Source organism: Thamnophis elegans, chromosome 13 (genome assembly GCF_009769535.1).
Source record: "Thamnophis elegans isolate rThaEle1 chromosome 13, rThaEle1.pri, whole genome shotgun sequence".
Taxonomy (NCBI): Eukaryota; Metazoa; Chordata; class Lepidosauria; order Squamata; family Colubridae; genus Thamnophis; species Thamnophis elegans.
Window position 1 is genome coordinate 17,148,845 of NC_045553.1, and position 25,023 is coordinate 17,173,867.

The 25,023-nt window shown below is 45.8% G+C and overlaps 1 protein-coding gene across 6 annotated transcripts in view; it reads right to left on the reverse strand.

The window, feature by feature from the left end:
- The window catches only part of PISD (phosphatidylserine decarboxylase), a 68,227-nt gene that overhangs the window by 19,177 nt on the left and 24,027 nt on the right, over positions 1-25,023 (reverse strand). The window contains exons 1-2 of one of the 6 annotated variants that reach the window (XM_032229040.1): positions 1,939-2,129; positions 215-380 (exon numbers count right to left, since the gene is read on the reverse strand). In XM_032229040.1, the coding sequence (XP_032084931.1) occupies positions 215-380; positions 1,939-2,129 (357 nt within the window). Of the gene's footprint in view, positions 1-214; positions 381-1,938; positions 2,400-6,758; positions 6,873-7,303; positions 8,095-22,121; positions 22,298-25,023 lie in introns of those variants that run through there. The other 5 variants (XM_032229046.1, XM_032229043.1, XM_032229045.1 and 2 more) reach the window with 5 other exon arrangements.

Below are 25,023 nucleotides of genomic sequence, written 5' to 3' on the forward strand. Positions count from 1 at the left end.
TTTCAGGCAGAAGCATTCCCTGGAGGTCCCTTCTGCAGAGACATTGTGGAGGCAGGCGAGGTGCAAGAGGGAAGGAAAGGACAGACTCCTTGGGGTTCCTCACCCTTCAGCGGCCATAGGGGGTTCAGCTTCTGTGGCCTACCAAGAGCCCCCCACCCTCCCCCCTCACAACAACCGGGCACCACAAGCACAAGACAAACTCACAAGCACTTACCCGGCTCACAGGCCTCCATCTCACTCTGGTCAAAGGTTTAAGAGCACCGAAAGGCAGGAGATAATAGAGAATAGTCAAAGGCCAAGAACGGAGTTTCAGAGCAGGCCTAGACATACAGCTCAGCTGGCCCAACCTCCGCCTCAGGGCCAGCTGGGGAAATTGCAACCTGTGGGATTACAGAGACACAAGACTGTCAGCCAACCTGGTGTCTCTTTTGCTTCCTGAGGCTTTCCCCCAAAAGAGGGCCCCCTCCCATCAGAAACAAAGCTGGCCTAACCCCAGCAAAGCAGAGCAGCCCACTTCGCCATGATCCAGGCGTCTGGCCCTCAGGGAAGCCCACCCCCCCTAGTCCAGAAGCAGGAAACAGCACTGGCTGAGAGAAAGAGAATAGAAGCCCCTGAAAATGTCTCCCACAAAGAGAGTTTCATCACTGTCTACAGCAAAAGCAGAGCTGCAAGACGGTGCAGGAAGCGGCAGATCCTGCTTCCTGGGGCATTTCGCCTCCTTAGCTACAGGATGAAGTCAAGGCCTCTTTCCTTGTCGTTTTGTAAGAACTGACATTCCTGCTGGTCATTGTCTCCTGTCAGGCTCCAAAGGCCAGGTCTCCTGCCTTTGCAGGAAATAATGGGAGTGGGGGGAGATCTTCTGTAGAACAAGAGTATGGATACAGATCTGAGAGTTCATCTCCTTTCACCTGAAGAGCTGAAAACTGCACTGGGATATCCTGCAAGTGGCTAACATTACAAAAAATCCTCCCTTAAAACCCACAAGGAAACCTGCCAGGTTCAGGTATCCACTTCCTCTCAGCAGGCAACAGATTCCAACAGAAAAAAAGGAAAGGGGTATGAAGTCATCTCATCCCGTAGAGACTGCCAACTGCACTGCTTTCAACCAGGAAAGGAGTTGAAAACCCTAATTCCCACAGGGCTCCTCAAACGTCGGATCTCCGGATCAAACTCTTCATAACCAAAAGGGACAAAGACTGGATGAACCTTAAACTGGCCAAAAGAAAGAGAGCCACTAGCAAATTCCACCCAGTTATTCATTTTAATTTTAACAAGAAAGACAGAGTTCACTCTATTCTAGCAAATATCAGTTACAAATTAGAAGCAAAACTGGCCATGTATTTGAAGCCTCAACAGAGGAAGAACTTCTGGAAAGCGCAGCAGGGTCTGTCCCAAGAATAAAACCTGGACTAGAATCCATGAGTTTGGATCCCTGGGGACTCAAGCAGCAGCCCCTAGCCCCAGAGGGGGCTGCTGTCTTTCAGCCAAAAAAGTGAAAGGAGGCTAAAGGGGCCTCCTGAATGCTGCTCATTCCTCCCCCCTGCGCTTTTTTAGTCCCCCCTCCCCCAAAGCTAGCCTGACATGAGACAATGGCAATTGCGGAGGGGAGGCAGGGCATTAGCTCGCTTCCTGGCTCCCTCTTTCACTGCAGACATTCCCAGCCAATCCCTGCCGAGTGGCGGCTTGAGAGCTGCCTGAAAAAGGACGAGCCAGGCTCTCCCGGCAGGGCCTCCTTCCCCACAGATCCCCCTGGATCCCCAGGTGAGGCCCAGCCTCTCTTGTTCCCCCCCCCCCAAAGGGCCCCTCCTCACTCTGCCAATCAAGAGAATCCAGAGGTTTGTCACCGAAGTTAGGCCAAACAAAGGCTTGGGGGACACCTGCCGGTCTCCTCTCCCCCCCCTCCTTCTGCCTCGCAAAGCCAGAAACGCCAGACAGTACCTGAAACGGGCTTTCCTATTTGGGGTGCTCCCCGCTGGGACTGGGCTTTCCAACTGTGGGTGCTGCTCCCTGGCACCGCTGCCTCCACCGCCACCGTTTCCCGAGCGCAGCCTCCGGACATGGATTTTAACTTTGTGGAGGTTGCAGCAAGAGGGAGGAGGGTTAGGTAAAGCTTTGCAGCATCTCACCATTTCCCTGAGTGCAGCTCTGGTCCCTGCAGGGCGCTTGACTGACACATCCTGGGCTGTCAGGCTGAGACTCAGTTCCTCTCTCTCTCTCTCTCTCTCTCTGTCTCTCTCTCTCTCTGTCTCTCTCTCTCTTTCTCTTGCTTCTTTCCCCCCCTGGCTCCAGCAGCAGAAAAGGAGGAGGAGGCAAGGAGAAGGCGCAGTCACGGCTTCCAACTTTTCCTGCAGGTATGTCCTCCGACTGGCCCTGCCTCTCAGCTCTTAGGATGGCCTCAGCTAGTGCAAACAAACAGGCACCGTATCACATCCTTCTGCAGAGACAAAGTAAAGGCTCCTCTCCCCCACACACCTGCAGAGGTCCCGCTTCAGCCAGGGGCTGCCATGGGAGCCGGGCTGCTTCTTGGAAGAGTCTGGACACCAAAGCTCCACGGTCAGGAGCTCGGCCAGCCAGCTGCAGGCATCTCTCCCCAAAGCCGGGCTGAAGGCAAGTGAGGCTGGCCGGGAGGAGGAGAGATGGTTCTCGCCTCAACTCTGCACTGCAGTAATGACAGCCTGGATGGTTCTGGGCAGGCGTGCAGACCCAGCAACGCATGCAGCACTCCCAGGGCCAAAGAAGCTCTCCTTGTCCAGGCAAGGCCGGCTGGAGGGGGGGCATTGTCATGCCAGGCAGGCAGCAGGAGGGGCACTGGGAAGCCCCCCTGGCCCTGGCCCAGAGAATCCTCCTCTCCGCGAACATTTCCCAGCAACAGAATGAAGGAGAATCGATAGCCTATTGATAACCGAGCAGTGCAGGCAACAATTCAAAAGCTTTATAGAGGGGCCCATCGTCTGCCAAAGACTGTCTAAGCCATGCCAGGTATCTGAGCTGGTGCCGAAGGGGGGACCAGAAGCCACACCAGAAGCCTGATGATGAAGGGCTGCCTTTATTGCTCTCCAAAGAACCAAGGCTGAGTCTGGGCGTTGAAAAGAGCCAGTTGCTTTCTGGTGGCCAAATATTGCCAGCAGCGTTCAAGGAAGGAGATGCTTGTTCCAGGGAGGCCCAGAGAGAATAAGCAGGCCTTCCTCCTTCAACTGGGCAGATACAAGGAGTCCTCGACTTACGGCCCAAACTTTCTGTTGCTCAGCGAGACAGTTGATCAGTGAGTTTTGCCCCATTTTATAACCTTTCTTGCCACAATTTTCAAGGGAGTCACTGCAGTTGTTAAGTGAGTAATATGGCTGTTAACTGAACACGGTTTCCCTATTGAGCGCTTGTCAGAAAGTCGCAAAAGGGAGCACAGGAGTCCGAGGTGTTGCAGCCACACTAAACACCTGTGGAGCATCTGCACTTTGATCCCACAGGTAGGCTGCAGCAGTCGCAAGTAGGAGAAATGGTCATAAGTCACTTATTTCAGTGCCATTGTAACATCAAACCGTCACTAAACAAATGGTTGTAAGTCAAGGACTACCTGTATCTATTCCAGAATATTCCTTCCAGATCCAAACACAAATTTCAGCCAATCTCCTGCTTCTATCGGTATCCTTATGGGAAGTGGACAGCAGCTCCACCAAGAAACATTTTTTTAAGAAAAAGGAATACATAGAGTTGGGATTTTGTTGGCACTGGGAATTTGAGCGTTCCCTCCCTCCAGGACAGGTAGGTAGTATTGAAATATACAGTATATATACATTTAGGTCTCATCATCCCCTGGTTTACATTTTAATCATGTGAGAATGTATTTATTTCTTTGTATCCTGTCTTTATTATTTTTACAAATGACTCAAAGTGGTGAACATATCCAACACATTTTCTTCCTATTTCCCCTACAACAACCCTTTGAGGTGGATTGGCCTGAGAGGAGGACTGGCCCAAAGTCAACCCAGCTGACATTCATAGCTAAGGTGGAACTAGAACTCACGATCTCCCGCTTTCTAGCCTGGTACCTTAACCACTAGGCCAAACTGGCTCCTGAATCACCTCTGGATGGGGTAAATGTTGTTACTTTGCCTTTCTTCCAGAACAGGAAAGAGATAACTGCAGTTTTTTTTCCTCCTGATCAAAGGCACAAAAGAGCTCAGTGGTTAGCATCCTGGGCTTGTCATTTTGAGACCCAAACAGGGTGTGACAGAGTGAGTTCTTGTTCTTGCCCCAGCTTCTGTCTATCTAGCAGTTTGACAGCACGTAAATGCGAGTAGCTAAATAGGTACCACTTTGGTGGAACCCGCTTTCTAGCCTGGTACCTTAACCACTAGACCAAACTGGCTCCTGAATCACCTCTGGATGGGGTAAATGTTGTTACTTTGCCTTTCTTCCAGAACAGGAAAGAGATAACTGCAGTTTTTTTTCCTCCTGATCAAAGGCACAAAAGAGCTCAGTGGTTAGCATCCTGGGCTTGTCATTTTGAGACCCAAACAGGGTGTGACAGAGTGAGTTCTTGTTCTTGCCCCAGCTTCTGTCTATCTAGCAGTTCGACAGCACGTAAATGCGAGTAGCTAAATAGGTACCACTTTGGTGGAAGGTAACAGCATTATGTGTGCCTTGGCATTTCTGACTAATAAGTCATGCTGTCCATATGACCACGGAAATGTCTTCTGACAACGCTGTCTCCCTTGGCTAAGAAATGGAGAGGAGCACCGTGCCCTGGAGTCAGAAAGAGCTGAACAGGGGGAAAAACCTTCACCTTATCTTCCTGAGGCTTCATTGGTTGTGGTTACATAATGTGCTTACTTGTGGTTAATTAAATAGAGTTTATTCAGTTTATTTCTGAGCTTTCAAACAGACTCAACCTCAAATAAAGCACAGAGTTCATACAACCAGAACAACCTAAAATAGGACTGGCTAGTTTATGGTTCAGGGTGGCAACTGAGGCACCCAGGTTCTGCTTTTCTCCACTGGACCCTACAGACAGCATCCCATGGTGAGATGGCCTGTTCCATTCCACTCCCAGCTTGAATGAGACTCAGATCCTCCACTTGAATAGCTGCTTGCACCTGGAGACTGACTGAACACATTTCATTTTGATGGTTGTTTTGTTCTCCACAGTTAAGGAGAAGTCCACATTCTTCCTGTCATTCAGATTACTTCTGGCAATTTCCCCATTTCACCTTATATTCATCCTAATAAAACTATAGTATCACCACCAACTGAGTGGTTCCATAGGGACTACAAGGTCTCAGGGACTTAGCAATCAGATGCTGCAATTTTTTATTTTTTTTATCACCAAATTTATTTTTGTCTTTCCTTCTGAGAGTGATTCCAGAACTGGAGTCTGAGAGAAGACAGAGAAAAATCCCTCTGCTGCCCAGGCTCATTATTACATCCTGTGTCTCTTAAACTTATTTTAACGTTGGGCAAGACTCGGACTCTGATTCTCTGAGCCCTGTGTCTGTCCTTCTAAAATAAACTGATAGGCACACAAGAGGATTTTCTCACTTTCTGATCATGAGCATTTGATTACAGGGTTGATAAATCAGGATAATCAATTCACTGAACAGATTTTAATTATCCAAGTAAGAGATCTGCAGGAAGAGAAAGGCTGAAGAGTTCTTAATAGGTAGATTATAAGGAGAATTATTCTCCCAAGAATTATGGGCTTCTTTTGGGATTCAGTTTGCAGAGTCTTGGTTGGTAAATCCTAACTCAGACAAATCTGCATCCTCAACCTGAGGCCCATCAGGCCTGAGACAGACGGGGTGCCCTGTGGCCATGTTATGTCACCCAGGTCCAGACAGCAGATGGAAGGCGGCTCAGAATTAAAGGCTCCCCTTCCTACTGAAACAAAGAAATTATCAAATAAACTTGGCACCTCAGGAAGGAGGTCCGTGCCACCTTTGTACTGGTAGTGCATTTCTTGGTGCTGTATAAAAGCGTCTCTTGAGGCAAGATACTTCACTGGCTTTTTCTATCTTTACCACTTTCCTTTCACAACTGGCTACTTCTCTTTAAATCCTCTTCTCTGCCTTCTCTAGAAACTTTTGCACGCTACTAACCCTAGTCTAACAATAGAGAGCGAAAGCCTCTCTCTGACTGGCTGCTACTCGGCTCACGCCATTTTCAAGAAACAGCCGTTTCCTTCCTCAGCTGGGGAGAAGGCCTCGTGCCCTGCAAGAATCAATGGAAGGAGGCGTTTCTCAACTACTTCTCTTTAGTATTTTGCAACGGCTCATCAGAAAATAATAAAAGATAATAAAACAAAGTAAAACAAAACATAAAATAATAAAATAAAACAAAACAAAAAAAATAAAATAATAAAATAAAATAATAAAATAAAATAATAAAATAAAAAATAATAAAAAATAATAATAAAATAATAAAATAAAATAAAATAAAATAAAATAAATAAGATAAAATAAAATAAAAGCCCCTCATCCTGACCGGAGAGCAGGGGCTGGGCAAGGCTGAGACTGCTCACCCTGGGAAGGAAGCCTCTTCCTGAACAGCTGCCCAAAGAAATGCCATTTCAGGTTTCATTGCCATCACAATAACCCCCTTTGGGGGTATCTGCCTGGGGTGCTCAAAAAAGGCAAGTTGGCAGTCAGGATGGTGCTACTGAAGCTATGCCCATCTTTCATATGCTTTGCACCCTCTGCTTCCATAATTTAAAAATGGGGCAGAATGAGGATGGCTGTATTCTCCTTCCAAGCTGCCCCACTTACTCAGTTTCAGAACCAGACCACGATCCTCCTTCCAAAGACACAGCTCCCTGGGTCCAGAAGCCCTTGATATGATGCCTACTAAGCAGCCCTCAACAAGAACGTCAATTTATGAACTTTTTGTGGGCAGGAAAAAGAGACCGTTGCCAATCCCAGCCTGCACAGGCATTCTCCTGGTTATTTTGGCTTGAGATCAACCTCCATGCCCTTATTAAGGCCAGGTAGGTAAGGCTGGTCCATGCTGAGGAGAGCCACTGGATCACAGTTAAAAGAACCCTGTTTCTTTTTTTTTAAATAGTCTTTATTAGTTATACATTTTTTAAGGATAAAACATACAAATACAAATTCAGTTTTAAACATACAACCCCCCCCTGTTTCATCCTATACTTTTCAAGGCAGACCCAAACTCTCATCATCCTATAACTGGAGCCATAACATTGCCTAATGGACCTGCAATCATCGGCTTCCCTATTCAAACCCTAAGAGGTAAAATTTGTATTTATAATTGAGAGAAAAAGTAAGTCAGCAGGAGAATAATTTTGCCATACCCTTTACTCATCATGAGGATGGAGGAGAAGAAGAAGGACGGGAGTTTGGGAGACCCAGAGAGGCCTCAAAACTCCAGGTTCCTCCTGGGATCCCCCGTTCTGAGGAAGTGCAGCCTCAGCAGACTTTTTCTTTAAGGAAGCAGCTCAGTGGAGTGGAAAAGCTGGCTCAGATTTCAATAGTTCCCTCTTAAGGACGCTCCACCACCTGAGACGGAGGGGTGGCCTTTCAGCGGATACCAGAGCAGGAGTTGGGCTCCTTTAAGAGAGGCCCGGCAGGCGAGGGAACAGGAGGAGCCACCGGCCGCATGACAAGGCTTGCTCACTTCCCCCAGGCTTCCTGCCAGCTCCAGAGCCGGCCGGCCACTGCCGACAGCATGTGCCAAAAGCAGCAAGCGGCAGCCTCCAAGGAGGGGGCCTGGAGGGTCATGGGAGAAGCCTCTCTTTGCAACTGTCTGAGAGTCTCCAAGACGGCAGACAAAAGCCTGGCACTGATTTATAAACCAATTAACTCCCACAAAAGGTTGTAACAGCAGATCATCTTCCTGAACAGAGAAAAATATTAATGGAGGTTGGGGAAAAAAGCATTAGAAAATATTAGGCACCGAAAAACCCCTTGAGCAGAAGCTGCCGAATCGCATCGACTCTTTTGTTTGGATGCTGTAAGCCAGTGGCTCTCAACTTTTCCTTTGCCATGGATTCCCTTGAAACACCTTTTGTGGCCACGGACCCCCAAGGCTCAACATTTAAATCATACCATTTCTTCTAGCCTTCGCAGACTCCCTGTGAGGACATCATCGCAGGCCTCTCTGGGGTCCGCAGAACGTAGATTGAACATCACTGCTGTAAGCCCCTTTGGAAAGGCCCTGAGCTAACTGATGGCTAGGAAACAGGTGAAGTGCAGGGCATCTAAACAAGGCTTTATTCTCAAAGAAAAGCATGGCATCCATTGTCTTACTGAGTGATGGGGGAAGGAGAGCCGTCTATGTTCCCCTCCGTTTAGGTTCCCTATCGATGGATCTCCAGAGAAGCCAAGCTCCTTCCCCAGGCGAGAAGGTGGGACAATCCAATCCAAGCCCCAGGGACTTCACCTGTCCCCGGGCTTCTCGTCTTCAGGCGTTTACTTTCCTACCGGAAAAAGCAGCCAACTCCTTTATAAGTCATGGAAGGGTGGGAAGGGGGTGAAGCCCCTCCTTCTTTCCAAGGAATTCTCTCATGTTCTTTGTGACTCCCGAGCATTACTGACGGGAACAGGACTCCAGATCCTCCATCCACACCTTCTCCTTGACAAGACATTTAAGACGCAGGAGCCCCACTGACGGTTCACATGAACTTGTTTGTCCTGACCTACAGAGAAAGTCCTGGGGAGAGGAGGAGGAGGAGGACTTAGTCCTAGAAGGGCTGCTTTGGAAGGGTGTCTAAAGAGACAAGAAGTTTGCATCACTTTGTCTGTCCTGTAAGCATTTATTGCATTTAAATGGATTCCACAGCAACAATGCTTTCTTTTGTTTTGCTGCAAGCCTTCTTGAGCCTGCTGTTTTGTAACTGAAAGTGTAAAAGAAGCAAAATGTGTAAACGAATGGCTAAAGTAAATAACTGAATGTTTAGTATGCCCAATTGAAATGTGCAGAATAATCTACCCCACTGTTTCACACATTGTACTTTTTATCCCCTAGGGCTGTGGTTACAATTCCACATCTGCTTGCTTGAGATAAAATCCATTTAACTTTAAATGACAATGCACACATGCATGCACACACACAAACAAATTAAAAAAACTACTAGACATGTATGAGTATTATGAAGCAATTTACAACAGCAATATAAAAACAACGGATGAAATAAAATTGGCCATGATGGACCCAGCATGCCTTTCCCCCTGAAACCAAGCAACATATGGACTGGATGACACTGCCATTAGCAGGTCACAGAATTGGTTGAACAAATATCGCATCTCAATCATGCCACATTAAGTTGGAAGGAGGGGCAATGCCAGATGAGATTCCCCATTTCCACCTTATGCTGTTCAATGTATTTACAAATAACTTGGTTGAAGATTAGACAATGTGAATGTCAAACCATGGGTGGCATATGAAGATAGGAAAGATAGCAAACAGCTTAAGGGACAGTATCAAAATTCAGGGAAAATCTGATACAACAGGCAAAGTCAGCAAAATTGTTAGGGACAAAAAGTTCTGTTTTTGAGTATGAAAAATTAAGAACGAGTATGAGATGGTTGAAATCACACTGGGTAGCAGAGCATAAAAAAATATAAAATTGTCTTGATGGATCACAAACAAAACATAAGATTAAGTTGGGGGGAAAAAAGGAAATGCAGTTATGGTCACCATCAAATGTCAAGCTCAAGGCAAGCCCTCCTTCCTTTCAATTCTGAACTGGTCCAATCAGACATAAAATATTGCGCCAGGCCTGCACATCCCATTTTAGGAAGCTGGTTGACAAAATATAGAGTGCCCAGAAGAGAGCAACCCACGTGACAAAGGGTCTTGAAGGAATACCGTTTAAGGAACAGTTGGAGACATGGGCACGTTTAGCTTAGAGAAGAGATGAGAGAAATGTTTGGTGTCGAGAGAAGTCAGGACTTCTTGTGATAAGGAAGCTGACTTCAGATGAGCAGAAGGAAAAACCTCCTGCAGTCACAGGCTTTTGTTGTCTTGGGAGAGGGCGGACTCTTCTTTGCTGGATGCCATTTGTCAAGTACTGTATATCTGTCAAAACATCCTTGCCTTGAGCAAACCATTCCCCAAGACAGGTGCCACCACAGGGAAGACCTGCTTCAACATGGTGCCCACTTGCAGGCCACAAGCCTCAGTATGTTCAGACCTGGCTAGAATTAGAGCTAAAACTGGTGAAGAATGTCAGCTTCGTCTCCTGAGAATTGTGCAACGTAAGTTTCAGCTGCTGGAAGTAGTAGACCCTTAGTTTAGTTTAGTTTAGTTTAGTTTAGTTTAGTGTAGTTTATTGGATTTATATGCTGCCCTTCTCCCAAAGGATTCAGGGCGGCCTACAACATTAAAAACACACATATTACAAAAGTTAAAAAGGAAATTAAATAAAGTATCCAAAAACAAACCCAACTAATATTAACAATAAAAATTTAAAAATTAGATTAAAATTAACAATTAAATTAATCATTTATTTTATTCTGTTCAGGCCAGGCTGGCTTGCTAGAAAAGCCAACTTTTTAGGGCGTGTCGGAAGGACCGGAGGTCAGGGATTATGCAAAACTCCAGGGGCAGCTTATTCCAGAGGAAAGGCGCTCCCACTGAAAAGGCTCTTCCCCTGGGGGTCGCTAGCCGACACTGGCCGACAGCACCCTGAGGAGGCTAACTCTGTGGTATCGCACTGGACAGTGGGAGGCTACTGGTGGCAGGTAGTAGTCTCGCAGGTACCCTGGGCCTAAGCCATGGAGCGCTTTAAAGGTCATAATTAGTACCTTGAATCGCACCCGGAAAACAACCGGCAACCAGTGCACGCCGCCTAAAAGGGGTGTAACATGGGAGCAGCTAGGTACCCCTATGATAACCCATGCGGCCACATTCTGGACCAGCTGAAGCCTCCAGGTGCTCTTCAAGGGCAGCCCCATGTAGAGAGCGTTGCAGTAGTCCAGGCGAGAAAGGACAAGGGCATGACTGACTGTGCACAGAGCATCCCGATCCAGGAAGGGGCGCAACTGATGTACCAGGCGAACCTGGTAAAAGGCCGCCCTGGTCACAGCCGTCAGGTGTTCTTCTAAACTAAGCTGCATATCCAGGGGGATTCCCAGATTGCGGGCCCTCTCTGAGGGGGCTAAAATTTCTCCCCCTATCATCAAAGATGGAACAAGATGCACAAATTGGGATGACAGAAACCACAGCCACTCAGTCTTGGAGGGATTGAGCTTGAGCCTGTTCCTCCCCATCCAGATCCGCACAGCCTCGAGGCATCGGAACACCACGTCAAGGGCATCGTTTGGGTAGTTTGAGGTAGAGATGAAAAGTTGGGTATCATCAGCATATTGATGATACCATACCCCAAAACCACGGATGATCTCGCTCAGCGGTTTCATATATATGTTGAAAAGGAGGGGTGAGAGAACCGACCCCTGGGGCACCCCACAAATGACGCACCTCGGGGTCAATCCCTGTCCTCAAGTCAATACGAACTTCGACCTATCCGACAGGTCGGAGGAGAGCCACCGTAAAACGGTGCCCCTCCACTCCCAACCCCCCGAGTCGTCGCAGTAGGACACCATGGTCGATGGTATCGAAAGCTGCCGAGAGGTCTAATAAGACCAGGACAGAGGAACAGCCCCTGTCCTGGGCCCACCAGAGATCATCAACCAACACGACCAATGCCATCTCCGTGCTGTACCCGGGCCTGAAACCTAACTGAAACGGATCCAGATAGGCAGCCTCATTCAGGTACTGGGGAAGCTGACGTGCTACCACACTCTTGACAACTTTCGCTACAAAGCCAAGGTTGGAGACCGGCGATAGTTGGCTAAAGAAGCTGGGTCCAGGGAAGGCATCTTAAAGAGGGGCCTCACCACTGCCTCCTTCAAGGCGGTGGGAAAGAACCCCTCTCTCAATGAAGCATTGCTAATCGCCTGGAGCCAGCCTCATGTCACCTCCTGGGAAGCCGAAACTAACCAAGAGGGACACGGGTCCAGCACACAAGTGGCAGCACTGAATCTCCCCATAATCCTGTCCATGCCCTCGGGGGCCACAGGGTCAAACTCATCCCAGATAGTCTCCACAAGATTCATCCCCGTCGACTTGCCCGAATCTACCCAGTCAGAATCCAAGCCTGTCCGAATTTGAGCGATTTTATCCCGCAGATACTGAACAAATTCTTCAGCCTTACCCTGCAAGGGGTCTTTCCAAGTTCCTTGGTTAAGTAAGGAGCGGGTCACCCTAAATAGGGCGGCCGGGCAGTTATCTGCGGACGCAATAAGCGCGGAAAAATGTTGCCGTTTTGCTGCTTTTATCGCCATTAAGTAGGATTGAATATGAATTCTTACTAGTGTTTGATCTGATTCAGACCGGCTGGCCCTCTAACCACTCTCTAGGCGTCTTTTCCGGCGTTTCATCTCCCGGAGATCCTCGGGCTACCCGGGATCGACACCAGGTCAGAGGACACAAAGGCACAATGCGATCCAAGGCCCCAGTGGCTGCCCTATCCCAGGCTTCCACTAGGGCTTTGGTCGAGCGGTGAGCAAGGGATTCAGGAAAAGTCCGAAACTCCATCAGGAACCTTTCAGGGTCCATCAGGCACCTGGGCAGAACCATCTAGTCAGTTCCACCTCCCTGGGGTGAGGGGTAGCAGTATGAAAGTCAAGCCTGATGAGGAAATGATCAGACCATGACAAGGGTTGGATAGAAATATCCCCTAAATCTAGATCATTCATCCACTGCCGAGAGACAAAAATCAGGTCGAGCATGTGTCCTCTGTTATGGGTGGGTTCTTGAATTAACTGAGTTAGGTTAATAGCCATTATGGAAGCCATGAACTCCTGAGCTGACTCGGATGTCTCGCCAATGGAAAGCAAATTGAAATCCCCCAGGATCATAAGCCTGGGGAAATCAACCGCCGATGCGGCTAACACATCCAGCAGCTTCGGCAGGGCCGATGAAATGTAGCAGGGAGACAGGTATGTAACAAAAAGGTCCACCTGAACTCCAAGGCCCCATTTCACAAAAAGGGACTCATACCCACCTATCTGAGGCACAGTGACTTTCCCTAATAAACGCCCCCCGCCCCCTGCCCTGGGCTCTCAGCTAGTACATTAGAGTGCAAGCACTTGAGCCATGAAGCCAGGCCTGGAGCTTGCAAAGCCTCTCCTCAATGACTATTCGAAAAAGGGAAGGAGAGGAGAAAGAACTTGTGGCGAGGGCTAAATGCATTTTATCTCATTCCAATGAGTTTTTTTTCACTTGTTCACCCACTAATTTTTCCTTAGTAAATGTTCCCTGCTCTCCATCTTCTCAACAAATGTTTGGGAATAGGCCTATGCCAACACCCCGTTTCCTTCAGCAGCAACCTTCCCCATCTCCTTCTCTATATCTGATCCCAGAACTCTTCATCACAACAATAAAAAAGAGCAAGGATTGTGTCCCCGTAATTTCCCAACAGCATCTAGACTCAATTTATTTTGGAAGCATCCTGAAGTTTTCTACTTATTTATTAAATTTATATCCCATCATTCTTCCAGAAGCTCCACGCAGTGTATACGGCATTTGTGCTTCCAATTCTCCCAACAAACAGCCTCTGGTTTCCAAGTTTCTGAGAAGTTGATCTTTTGCTCATGTGCAATCCATCAAATGCTCACCAACAGACTTTGGTGCCACTTAGTTTCTCATGAAGTCATTTCAGGCTTCCCAAATTGGAATTCCATTATTGCACATTGAGAATCTGTTCGCCTGCCCCACAAACATCTAACAAGTAATGACAAGGATGATAACAAAAGAGATACACCAATTAATATCAAGCAGAGCAAATTACAAATAGCTCTTTATAATATCTAATGGATTAGCAATCCATTATGCTGTGCACACGTGGGTGACATAGTGGTTAGAAAGGAAAACTATTATAAATGATAAAAGCTGAATTTCAAAATATATTGCCAATAAAAGGGAAAAGAAACAAAGACAAGAAAAGCAACCCCTCTTATGAACTAAACAAATCTAGTCTTATACATAAAGTCAAGTAAGAGTATGCAATGTAATATTTAATTAATGAGAAAACGCAGGAAATTAAAAACCTAAACGTGAATTCTACGGATTGCAGAGTTCTCCAAATGGAACTTCATAAATTCCTTGTGAAAACCAAGGGAGTTCTTCAGACCTCTGAATAGGGAAAGGCATCCTTCCAGTCTTATACTGGAGGCACAGGATTTGTATGTTTACTCTCATAAAAGAAAACAACAGCAATCGTCTCCCATCAGTTTATTCAAAACAATTTAATCCCTAAAAAGAGATGCATTCAAAACTGTGAGATAATTTCCAAAAACATGGTACATGAGCATATTGTATCATGTTATTGAGCATCACGTTCCAATGAACTGAACTCATCAATTTTATTCCCAACCTACCACTGTCCAATAATATAGAAAGTAATAATTTGTTTTGTATTAAGTGTAACTTTTAATCCAAAGAAAAGTGATTTAATGGTACCAAAATGATCTAGTGACATTCACAGATCAGAGACTCAAAGCCTTTCTTTCATGCCTCCCTATACTTTTGAGTATACAACTTATTGTCATTTAACAACAATTTCTAACAGTTACTATAAGATTAATGCAGTCATAGTAGAAGGGATTCTAGAGCAGTCAAGGCTACAGGTTTACATCTGGATGGTAGAAAAGCATTTTAATCAGAAGTATTACCATATTTTTCAGACTATAAGACGCACTCCCCACCCCCGCCCCCCCCAAGAGGCTGAAAATTTGGATGGGTCTTATACTCCAAATGTAGCTTTTTTGGAGCTTTTTTCAGCCCTAATGAGGGACTATCGAGTGAAGCCATCTTTCCTGCTTGGCCTGCTTTTTGCATTGCTTCTCTCTCCAACAATCAGCTGTAGTTTAGAAGCTGTTTTTTATCCCCACCTAGGGGATAAAAAGCATGCGTGCGCAAGGGCTCAAAACCAGCAAACTTATGTGCTGAAGCTGACCAGACTAAGGATGCTATCCAGATGAATACCTGGTAGGCAGAATTTTCCCCCCTATTTTCCTCCCGAAAAACTCATGACCCGTCAAAACCGCATTCCACAAAAGCGCGGTCGACGAAATCGCGTATGTGACGTCATCACAGCGCGACGAAAAAGATCGAAAAATTGAAATAAAAATTAAATTACAGCAAGCCGATTCACATAAAGGTAAGCGTTAGGTTAAGGATTAGGGTTAGGTTAAGGGTTAGGGTTAGAGTGTTACCGTTACGTTTAGCGTTAGGTTAAGGGTTAGCGTTAGGTTTTTCGTTAGGTTAAGGGTTAGGTTTAGGGTTAGGTTAAGGGTTAGGTTTAGGGTTAGGTTTAGGGTTAGGTTTAGGGTTAGGTTTAGGGTTAGGTTTGGGGGGGTTAGGGTAAGGTTTTCGCTTTATTTTTACATTTTTTGATCTTTTTCGTCGCGCTGTGATGATGTCACATACGCACTTTCGTCGACCGCAATTTTGTTGTCCGCGGTTTTGTGGTGGAACCGAAAAACTAAGGTGTTTTATACTCTGAAGAATATAGTAATTCTTCAGGATATCCTGTTAAGGGATCTGAAGTATTCATTCCACTCAAGGTCTTTAACCTGCAAGAGAATTTCACACTTCCAAAAGTTTTTGGACCTCCAAATCCTCCAGTGAGTAAGGGGTACCAATAATACTGATCTAGAGATGGTTTTCATGGAACGGGAATAGTAAGCATAACAACTTTAGTTAATCCAAGAAATCCAGACATCTCATGGAATTAAATAAACTAAAACATTAAAGCTACCTTCTCTGACTTCCAGAGTTTAAAAAAAGAGGAATCATTTTCATAACATCTAAAAGAACATTTTGGTTTGTTTCGGTAAGACATGATTGATTCCTGGCAACTGCCGTGACAAGTCTATACGGTTTCCTTGGTGAGATTTTGGGAAGTCCTTTGCCATTGCTTCTTCCCAAGGCTAAGAGAGCAGGAGGGGCCCAAAGTCTCCCAGCTGGTTTTGTGCCAGGGTGGCTCCCAGTTTCTAGCCTGGAGCCTTAAACTGCCACACCTTGAATCTACATATGAGGGACACATAAACCAAACTCTCATTCTCTAAGTACTGATTTTCCATGATATACAACACTCAAAACCACTTAACCATCCAAGAGAGATCTTTATGTATTCTCAACCCAGGAAGCCTCTGGACACAGCTAGCGAGAAAAAAGCTGATTGGTGGGAAATGGTAGCCCCTAACGACCTTCAGATCAGATTCAATCCAAATTAATACGGCATGTATACAAAAAGGTTATCATTCCCATAGAAATGCTGATTTATGGGAGATTTTTGGATTAAAACCCATTTCCCTATTTAATAATAGTACTGAACATTCCAGTGTTCCCAAGGGATCAAATTCCATAGTCTTTGTAACAGCCCTTTGTGTCATACCGAATACTATGGCCTCTCCTCTGGACAGAGGGTCAGGGGTTACATCTTCCCCCTGGAAGGCTTCCCTCTGGACAAGAGATTCACGCTTGATCTTTTTTGGGAGCCAGGATCTCCCATTGGGCAACGGCTCTTGCACTCTCTGCTGCTGCAAACCCGCTGCCCTTTGGGCCGTCTCCCAGGGGCTGCTTGCCAACCCCGGCCCCACCCCTCTGCTGAGCCAATCCAGGGCCCGGAGGAAGGCTGCCAGACGTCGGGGTCCACCTGATCCAGACAGGAGTGGAGGGACAGAGCTCAGCTGGAATGCCACGCTGCACCAGCCTCCCTGGGAGAAGATGTTACCATGAGCTGGGGCCAAAGGGCACTGGGTTCAGGAGACGTGTGCTGCTCCTGTGCCAGACTTTAGACAGCCTTCCTGCCAGCTACTCCGTATCTTTCGACAACATAATCTGCAATCTATTTTTAAAGGAAAACAAACAACGGAGTAGAGGGCGGAAAAAGCACCAGTGACTCACCCTGGCCTTTATAGTCCGATTGTGTCCAGGACATGGGAGAAAAATCTGCTGGCCTTCATTCAAGGGAGGCTTCTGAAGAAACCCATGCGGGAACACTTCTGATGGTTTTTCATTCCATGATTATTTATTAAGAACATTTAAATGGCTGACCAACTCACTCACGGTGCTTCTGGGCAGCTTACAGAAATAAAAACCCCAATACAAAACTGAATAACCCCCCACGCCCCACCCCACTCCCTTTGTTACAAAAATTCAGCTTCGTATCAGCCTGGGGTCCCTAGGGCAAGACCACCTCTTCAGAGATTTTCAAAAGAATATCAAGGCCACTCTTACCTACGCAGAGGTGATATTCCCCAGGAAAAGAGTCGTCACAGAGAAGGCCCTTCTTCATGGTCCCACTAGATCAGTGTTTCTCAACCTTGACAACTTGAAGATGTTCGGACTTCAACTCCCAGAATTCCCCAACCAGTATTCGCTGGCTGGGGAATTCTGGGAGTTGAAGTCCAGACATCTTCAAGTTGCTAAGGTTGAGAAACACTGCACTAGATGGTCCCACTCCTTAAGAGGGGAGGCAATCTCTGTCTCCCTGCTCTTGGGGTGGGGAGTGTCAGGCACAATAGGACCTTTTCACAGCTACCCACTTCAAGATATCTGGAAATGGTATGAAGGGGTGAGGGAGAGAATGCTCAGCAGTAGCTCCAACCCTCCCCCTGGAATGGGCAGGAGTGAATATTTACACCTTTTTTAATACAAATAAAACAAACATAGTAAATAAAAAAAAGAAAGAAAAAGAAAAAAACAAATATTATAGTGCACCCCCACCCCCACGGAGACCTTCCCCCCCTTACATTTCTTTGTCTATAACAACTAAAAGATATACAATATATTCCAATGGTGCCCTTATCCCCTCCAAAACAACCTATTCTTAAGTACGTTTACTCCCTAAACACTATGTCCCATATTTTAGATGCTTCTTCAATGTGTTTTAATTATTTATTAATTATATTTATTTATTATTTACTCCATCTTGCTCTTTGGGGAGACTCTGGGCAGTTTGAGGATATGAATGGATGCCGTATACTTTGCAGAGCCCCTCTTGACAAATTAAGCATGTTCTCCTATTTTAACAAGGTTTAAGGGAGGTCAAACTCAAGGCCTGCGGACCAGATCCAGCCCACGGGATGCTTAGATCTGACCCAAGGGGCTGTCCTGGAAACAGCAAAAGGACCAGCCCATGGTGCCTCTGCCAGTGAAAATGGAATTCGGGAGGGTCGCACAGGGCCCTCCTAAGTTCCGTTTTTATGGGCAGCGGTTTGCAGGAGGCCGTTGCAGGCGGAAACGGAGCTTGGGAGCCTGTTTTTGCTGGAAGGACACTCGGGCCACCACAGGCGCCCCTGACATGAGTGACGTCAAGCTGGCCACACTCACCGACCCTGGCCCCCCCCCCAAGGTCAAACACAACTATGATGCGGCCCTCAACGAAATTGAGTTTGACACCGCTGGTTTAAGGCTTTAAGGCATCATTTTGCTGCTTAACAAGCACCCACAAATGTGCAACACCAGACTGAAAGCATACCCCGTCTTCTACCGCACTGACACCACAGCATCAGCAGCTCTGCAACTCCAAGTCCCAGGCAGAACGCAAAGACCAGGCAGGCCAGGCCATGAGACAACAGCACCATTCAGTACAAGATACAGAACAAGGCATTTGATAAGGTAGACCATAACCTACTACTAGATAAAGTAGAAGAATGTGGGTTGGACAGCATCACCACCAGATGGATTCGTAACTGGCTGACCAACCGCACTCAAACCGCACGTTTAGTCCTCAATGGAACTGCATCTTCATGGAGGGAAGTATGCAGTGGAGTACCCCAAGGCTCTGTTTTAGGCTCAGTACTCTTCACATCTTCATCAATGATTTGGATGAGGGAATAAATGGGGAACTCATCAAATTTGCAGATGACACCAAGCTGGCAGGAATAGCCAACACTCCAGAAGACAGGCTAAAGATACAGAAGGATCTTGACAAACTTGAACATTGGGCAATATCTAATAACATGACATTCAATGGTGAAAAGAGTAAGGTTCTACATTTAGGCAAGAAAAATGAAATGTACAGGTACAGTATAGGTGATACCTTGCTAAATAGTAGTAACTATGAGAGGGATCTTGGAGTCCTAGTGGACAACAGTTTAAATATGACCCAGCTGTATGCAGCAGCTGCCAAAAAAGCCAACACAGTTCTAGGCTGCATAAACAGAGGGATAGAATCAAGATCATGTGAAGTGTTAATACCACTTTATAATGCCTTGGTAAGGCCACACTTGGAATACTGCATTCAGTTTTGGTCACCACGATGCAGAAAAGATGTGGAGACTCTAGAAAGAGTGCAGAGAAGAGCAACAAAGATGATTAGGGAATTGGAGACTAAAACATATGAAGAACCGTTGCAGGAACTGGGTATGTCTAGTTTAATGAAAAGAAGGACTAGGGGAGACATGATAGCAGTCTTCCAATATCTCAGGGATTGCCACAAAGAAGAGGGAGTCAAACTATTCTCCAAGGCACCTGAGTGTAGAACAAGAAGCAATGGGTGGAAACTAATCAAGCAGAGAAGCAACTTAGAACTGAGGAGAAATTTCCTGACAGTGAGAACAATCAGTGGAACAGCTTGCCTCCAGAAGTTGTGAATGTCCCAACACTGGAAGTCTTTAAGATGTTGGATAGCCATTTGTCTGAAACGTATAGGTTTCCTGCCTAGGCAGGGGGGTTGGACTAGAAGATCTCCAAGGTCCTTTCCAACTCTGCTATTGTATTGTAAGATGCAAGCTACCCCATGAAACAAAAACGGAGGCTGCTCTGACAAGGGTTAAAAATGCACGCTTAAATGCAAAAATGGAACTCCTCATTTATATTATGCCTTTAAAAGAAAGGTTTCAACGACGCCAAAATAATAAAATACAGGGGGGCATTCCAAAATCAAGACACTACCATGGAGTCCTCTCCCTTGTACGAATCAAACAAACTCTTTTGAAAAAAAGGAAATTATCTGCATAGATCAGGGGTGTCAAACTCCATGCTGATCCGGCCCTCAATGAAATCGAGTTTGACACCCCTGGCATAGAGAGATCCTTTGGCACAGGGGAAGAAAGCTGCTTCGGAAATTTAGGGGTAGATGAGGGACAGGGCATGACACATGGGAGGAAGCACATCATCTCAAAACAAATAGCAGATATTCTGAGACTCTGCTACAGTGTTTGGGGGTGAGTAACCTCAGGGCTCAACCCTCTTTCTTGAATCCCTCCCAAAAGGCCTGTCCCCCAGCTGACCAAGCCCCTGGAATTGAAAACTGAATGTGGAATATTAGGCAGGCTATGCCATACCTAGCCATGTGCAATGACAACTGGTACACCCTAACAATGGCAGAAATGAGAGTAAAAAACTTGCGGCCCCCTCCTTCTAGTGCAGGGGTCTCCAAACTTAGCAACTTTAAGTTTTGTGGACTTTAACTCTCAGAATCACACTGCCAACTAAGTCCACAGGTCTTAAAGTCACCATGGTTGGAGACCCCTGTTCTAATGGTATTGAGATGCTACCACCCCATCCACGAACGCCCAACTGAAAAACCAAATGGAATTCCCAGAATGAGCTTCCACTTTTCTTCAAGGCAGTTAATTGTATATTGTGCAATCAGGGTTGTAGGGGAAGGTCAATAAATGGATTGCTGTGGCTCCTCTTCTGGCCTTTGGCAAACCAAAAGAAACTGGAAGAAAAGCTGGGGGGGGGGGCATTAGAGCAGTTTTATCCCCCACAGGTCCAAAGACATTAAACTCTCGGGCTTGCTTATTCAGCCACACCTCTTTGGGGAACTAATTATGCTCCTATTGTCTTTATTTTTGGTATTTGTATACCTGTATACCTTCATTTTTATTGCTTTATTGCTTTGTTATCATAACAGGCAGTGAGCTAATGGATATCAAGCCTCTTAATGAAGAAGAGAATCTGTACCCTGTCCTTGTGCAGGACAGAGTGAAACACATCTAGCCATAGTCAATATGCACGGTATTGATATCAAAAGCATCCTCCCCTAATCTTAAAGCCTTGGACTCAGCCGGGGCAGCTGAAGTGCTCCGGGATGCCTCAGATTGTGCTGGCTGCCCAAGAGGTCAATAAGGCAATCCAGCCACTCACTCACCTCTAATGAATTAATGGACAGGATTCCCCACAGAGCACTTCCAGATCCGGTTACTGGAAATTCACCCTCAGCAAAAAATACAGAAATAGCGCCACACTAAGTATGGCGATCAAAACAAACCTTTTCCTTTTCAGAAACAAACTGATGCATTTAGCCAACATTGCACTGGGACTGTTTGCCAACAGGATGAGACCTGTAAGCATTAACTTTCACCACTACAAGATTTGTTAAGGCAGTAGTGATTTAAAAGAAAAAAGAAAAACTTTCTACCATCAATTATTCTCATTGGCTCTTATGTTTAGCAAAGTCCAAGAATTTTGTTCAATACACATTTTTAACCACCTTACATGATTCCCATTCTAACATGTGAATCAAAATGTAATTAGTCTCTAGATTTCACATTTCTCTGAATTAAAATGTTAAAATCAAATTGGATGTTAAAATGTATACATTGCATGTTTAGATTTAAAAAGGTTCAAAGTGAATTGTTTTAAGGTAACACTCTCTTTTTTTTCAAAAACAGCTATTGATTAATGTAGGAATGAGAGAAATGAACCAATACAAACCAGGAATAGAAAAATCCATTATTTTACCTAACATTACCAGGAAATCAGAAAAAAAAAATCCAAGAAATGTAAGGTCTTTTTCATTGACAGTATTTTTAGTGTTTGTATAACAAAAGACAATTGTAGGATTCTGTAGCCTCTGCTCATGACCTCTGCTCATACCAGCAAGATGCTGATATCTGGAATCTTAAATACTTCCCTATAAATTTACAGTGCAGAGAAAAACCACAATTTTGATCCAGATCGCCTGTGGAAGCATGGCTTTAATTGGCTGAGCAGAGGAAACACTAGTAAAGCAGCAGAAATTCTAAGATAGATTCTCATATGCCAAATTCAGCTTTTTAAACAATGCACTACAATCCGTTTCTTCTCATGTTTCCTTGGAAGGTTTTGGCATTTTAGAACAAGTTACAGAATGTTTAATCACTTACTTCCCATTCACTTGCAATTTGGGGGGCCACCTCCACACCCAACTTTTCAAGATCCTTGTCCTTGTGCTTCTCATATTGCTTGTATCCCACATATCCTGTGCCTGTAGCCACAAAAAGATGCAGTGGACGGATGCGCAGCACCACATTCAGAGGTCCGGTGTGCAGGGGTCTCTGCCCTGGAACAAAAGGGGTCCACACTTTAGAAATCAAAGTAGGCAAGAGGTTGGAGCCCAGCTGGTGGTTCAAGCCAAAGGCCTAAGACAACAGGGCTTCAGGGACAAAGGCAAAATTTGTATCCAAATGGACAAAAGACTAGCTGGCTGCCTGTCATACAGGTTTGTGGCTTGTCGCTAGCTAAATTGGCTTGCAACTCAATTTTTTCAGACATGAGGCACTTCAGAAAAACCACAACCCTAAACTATTGGCCAACCAGAACAATGAAAAATAGTTAACTCTAATAAGACATCTACTTCGCTTCTTCCAAATGAAATTAATTTAGTAGTACATCCTTTTTTCATATCTGAGAACTATGATAGTCTACTGGTCCATGGTGTGTGGGATATCTAAATATATTTAAAATTTATCAGAGGCCAGGAGGTTGCCAGATCTAGCAAGATTTAAAGTGGGAACACCAAAATCTGATTGAATTTGCCTGGTTCAGTTTTTTTATTTAAAAGTAACGAATGATGAAGTTACCTAGGTTGGTAATGAAACATCTGCAAGAAAACCACCAAATTCAAGAAGCACCAAGGAGCCCTCATTTCAACCCTGAGTTACAAACATTCTCCTTCGTCAGGAATGAATGACAAATGAAGGAATGCAGACTGAGCATAAAATCAATTCACTGGTATAAAACAGGTACTAGGTTCAAGTGCCTCAGTCCTGATCTCTAGTAAATGTGTTAGTCTTTAAGCTGCCCTTAAATCTTAGCCCCTTAAATCTTTTGTGCAATTTGGCTACCACAGAAATTGCCAACCCGGGCAGATTCACTGCAAACCGTCCAAATATCTAACCTAAAAGCCCAATCTGCCTTCTGCTCTTTGCAAAGGGGAGGTACGAATCTCCCTCACTGAGGCTTCAGAATGACCTTCTATGGTTCTGCTGCCTCCTGCTGGACACTGCCTGCTATGGAACTACTGGCTATCAGAATTTCAGAATTTGGAGATGAATGTACAGTTGAGTGCGAATTTATTTCAGCATCCAGACCACAGTTGAGATGCACTGACTGAGCTGAAGAGAAGCACAGTCTGACTGATTGGCCAATGGCAACAAAAGACAATGGAGCTGGTTGAGGGCCTCTGAAGCTCCCTGGGTCAGTCTGAGCCATTCATTGCTCTCAGTCCAGCTCCATCACAAGGAGGCAGATTCCCGTAAGCAGCTAAGACACAAATCTAATAAATATCCCATCGCTTCCTCACCGAGATGGTGTAGGAGGAGAGCCATGCTAGTCCACAATGGCAAAAAAAATAAAAATCAGGAATCCAGTAGTCCTTTTTCTGAGTAACCATTTTTATTTAAAAGGCATCAGTTTTCTTGAGCTGCAACTGAAGCTATCAGATGCGTGAAATGAATAGTCTGGAGTAGGATTTAAACTGCGTGAAGGTGGGAGGAAGCACAGGGAAAATTGCTTGGTTATGCAGAAGCTGGTTATGTGTGAGATTGATCAATTAAACACTGTAACTGTCTTAAAAGCGCCTTGTGTTTGTTGAGGTCTTTTAAGATTGCCTGAACACTTTTACTCTGTTCTTACCAGACCCTCCCTGAGAGGGCTCCATGGATTCATCTGTAGATTTCTGCAGTTTAGTTTCCTGAAGGTCTGCTTCCATCTCTGCCCAGCAGGCCAGAACAAATGTCCTTGTGGCGGAGATCTTGGCTACAGATGGTGTGTGCTGGGCGAAAGCTGGAAGCATTCAGTATACATGGCATTCGGCAGTTCTCCTGCGTGAGATGGAGCTAATGTGTACATGATGTACTTGTAGAGGGACATCAAGGAAAAGGATGTTCTGTACTTTGCTCTAGGCCAGAGGTCGGCCAACTCATTCGTCAACACAGCCAAATATCAACAGGACAATGATTGAAATTTCTTTCAAGAGCCAAAAGAAAAAGTGGCCTGTTTTGTGGGAGTGGCTCGGTGGTTATATGACTGGGTGGGCATGGCCAACTTGGAAAATGTGGTGAAACTCCCTTAACGACGCTCTTACTTAGCAACAAAAATTTTGCGCTCAATTGTGGTCATACTTTCTTTCTTTCTTTCTTCCCTTTCTTTCTTTCATCTCTCTCTCCCACTTTCTCTTTCTTTCTCTCTTTTTCTTTGTCTCTCTGTCCCTCTGTGTCTGTCTGTCTATCTGTCTCTCTCCCCCCTCCCATCATCTCTGTCATTCTGTGCGTGTCTGTCTGTCTGTCTCTCACTCACTCACCTAATCACTCACTCTGTGTGTCTCTCTCTGTGTCTCTGTCTCTCCCTCCCTCCCACTCTGTCTCTCACTGTCTCTCTGTGTGTCTGTCAGTCTCTCTCTGATTTCTTCCCTCCCTCTCTCTGTCTCTCTCTCTGTGCCTCTGTCTGTCTGCCTGCCTGTCTATCTGTCTCTGTCCACAAAATACTGCGTAGAGCAGCGGCGAGGCTCTGCACAGCTGGTGATGACTCCGGAGGCCATCCGCGGGGGGGCGGGGTTCCCTCGCGTTCGTCTTCCCAGATGGCCTCTGGAGTCATCGCCAGCTGCGCAGAGCCTCGCCGCTGCTCCACGCCATGGAAAATATAAGTGCGCGCATGCCCCACGCAATTACAGCCCAGAGCAGGACCAAAGCCCCTCTTCCAACTGGCCCTTCCTCCCTTGGAGGACTTCGGAGGGAAGCTTCTGCAGAAGCCCGAGCGAGTGAGAACAAGTTCCAGCCGTTACGAAGT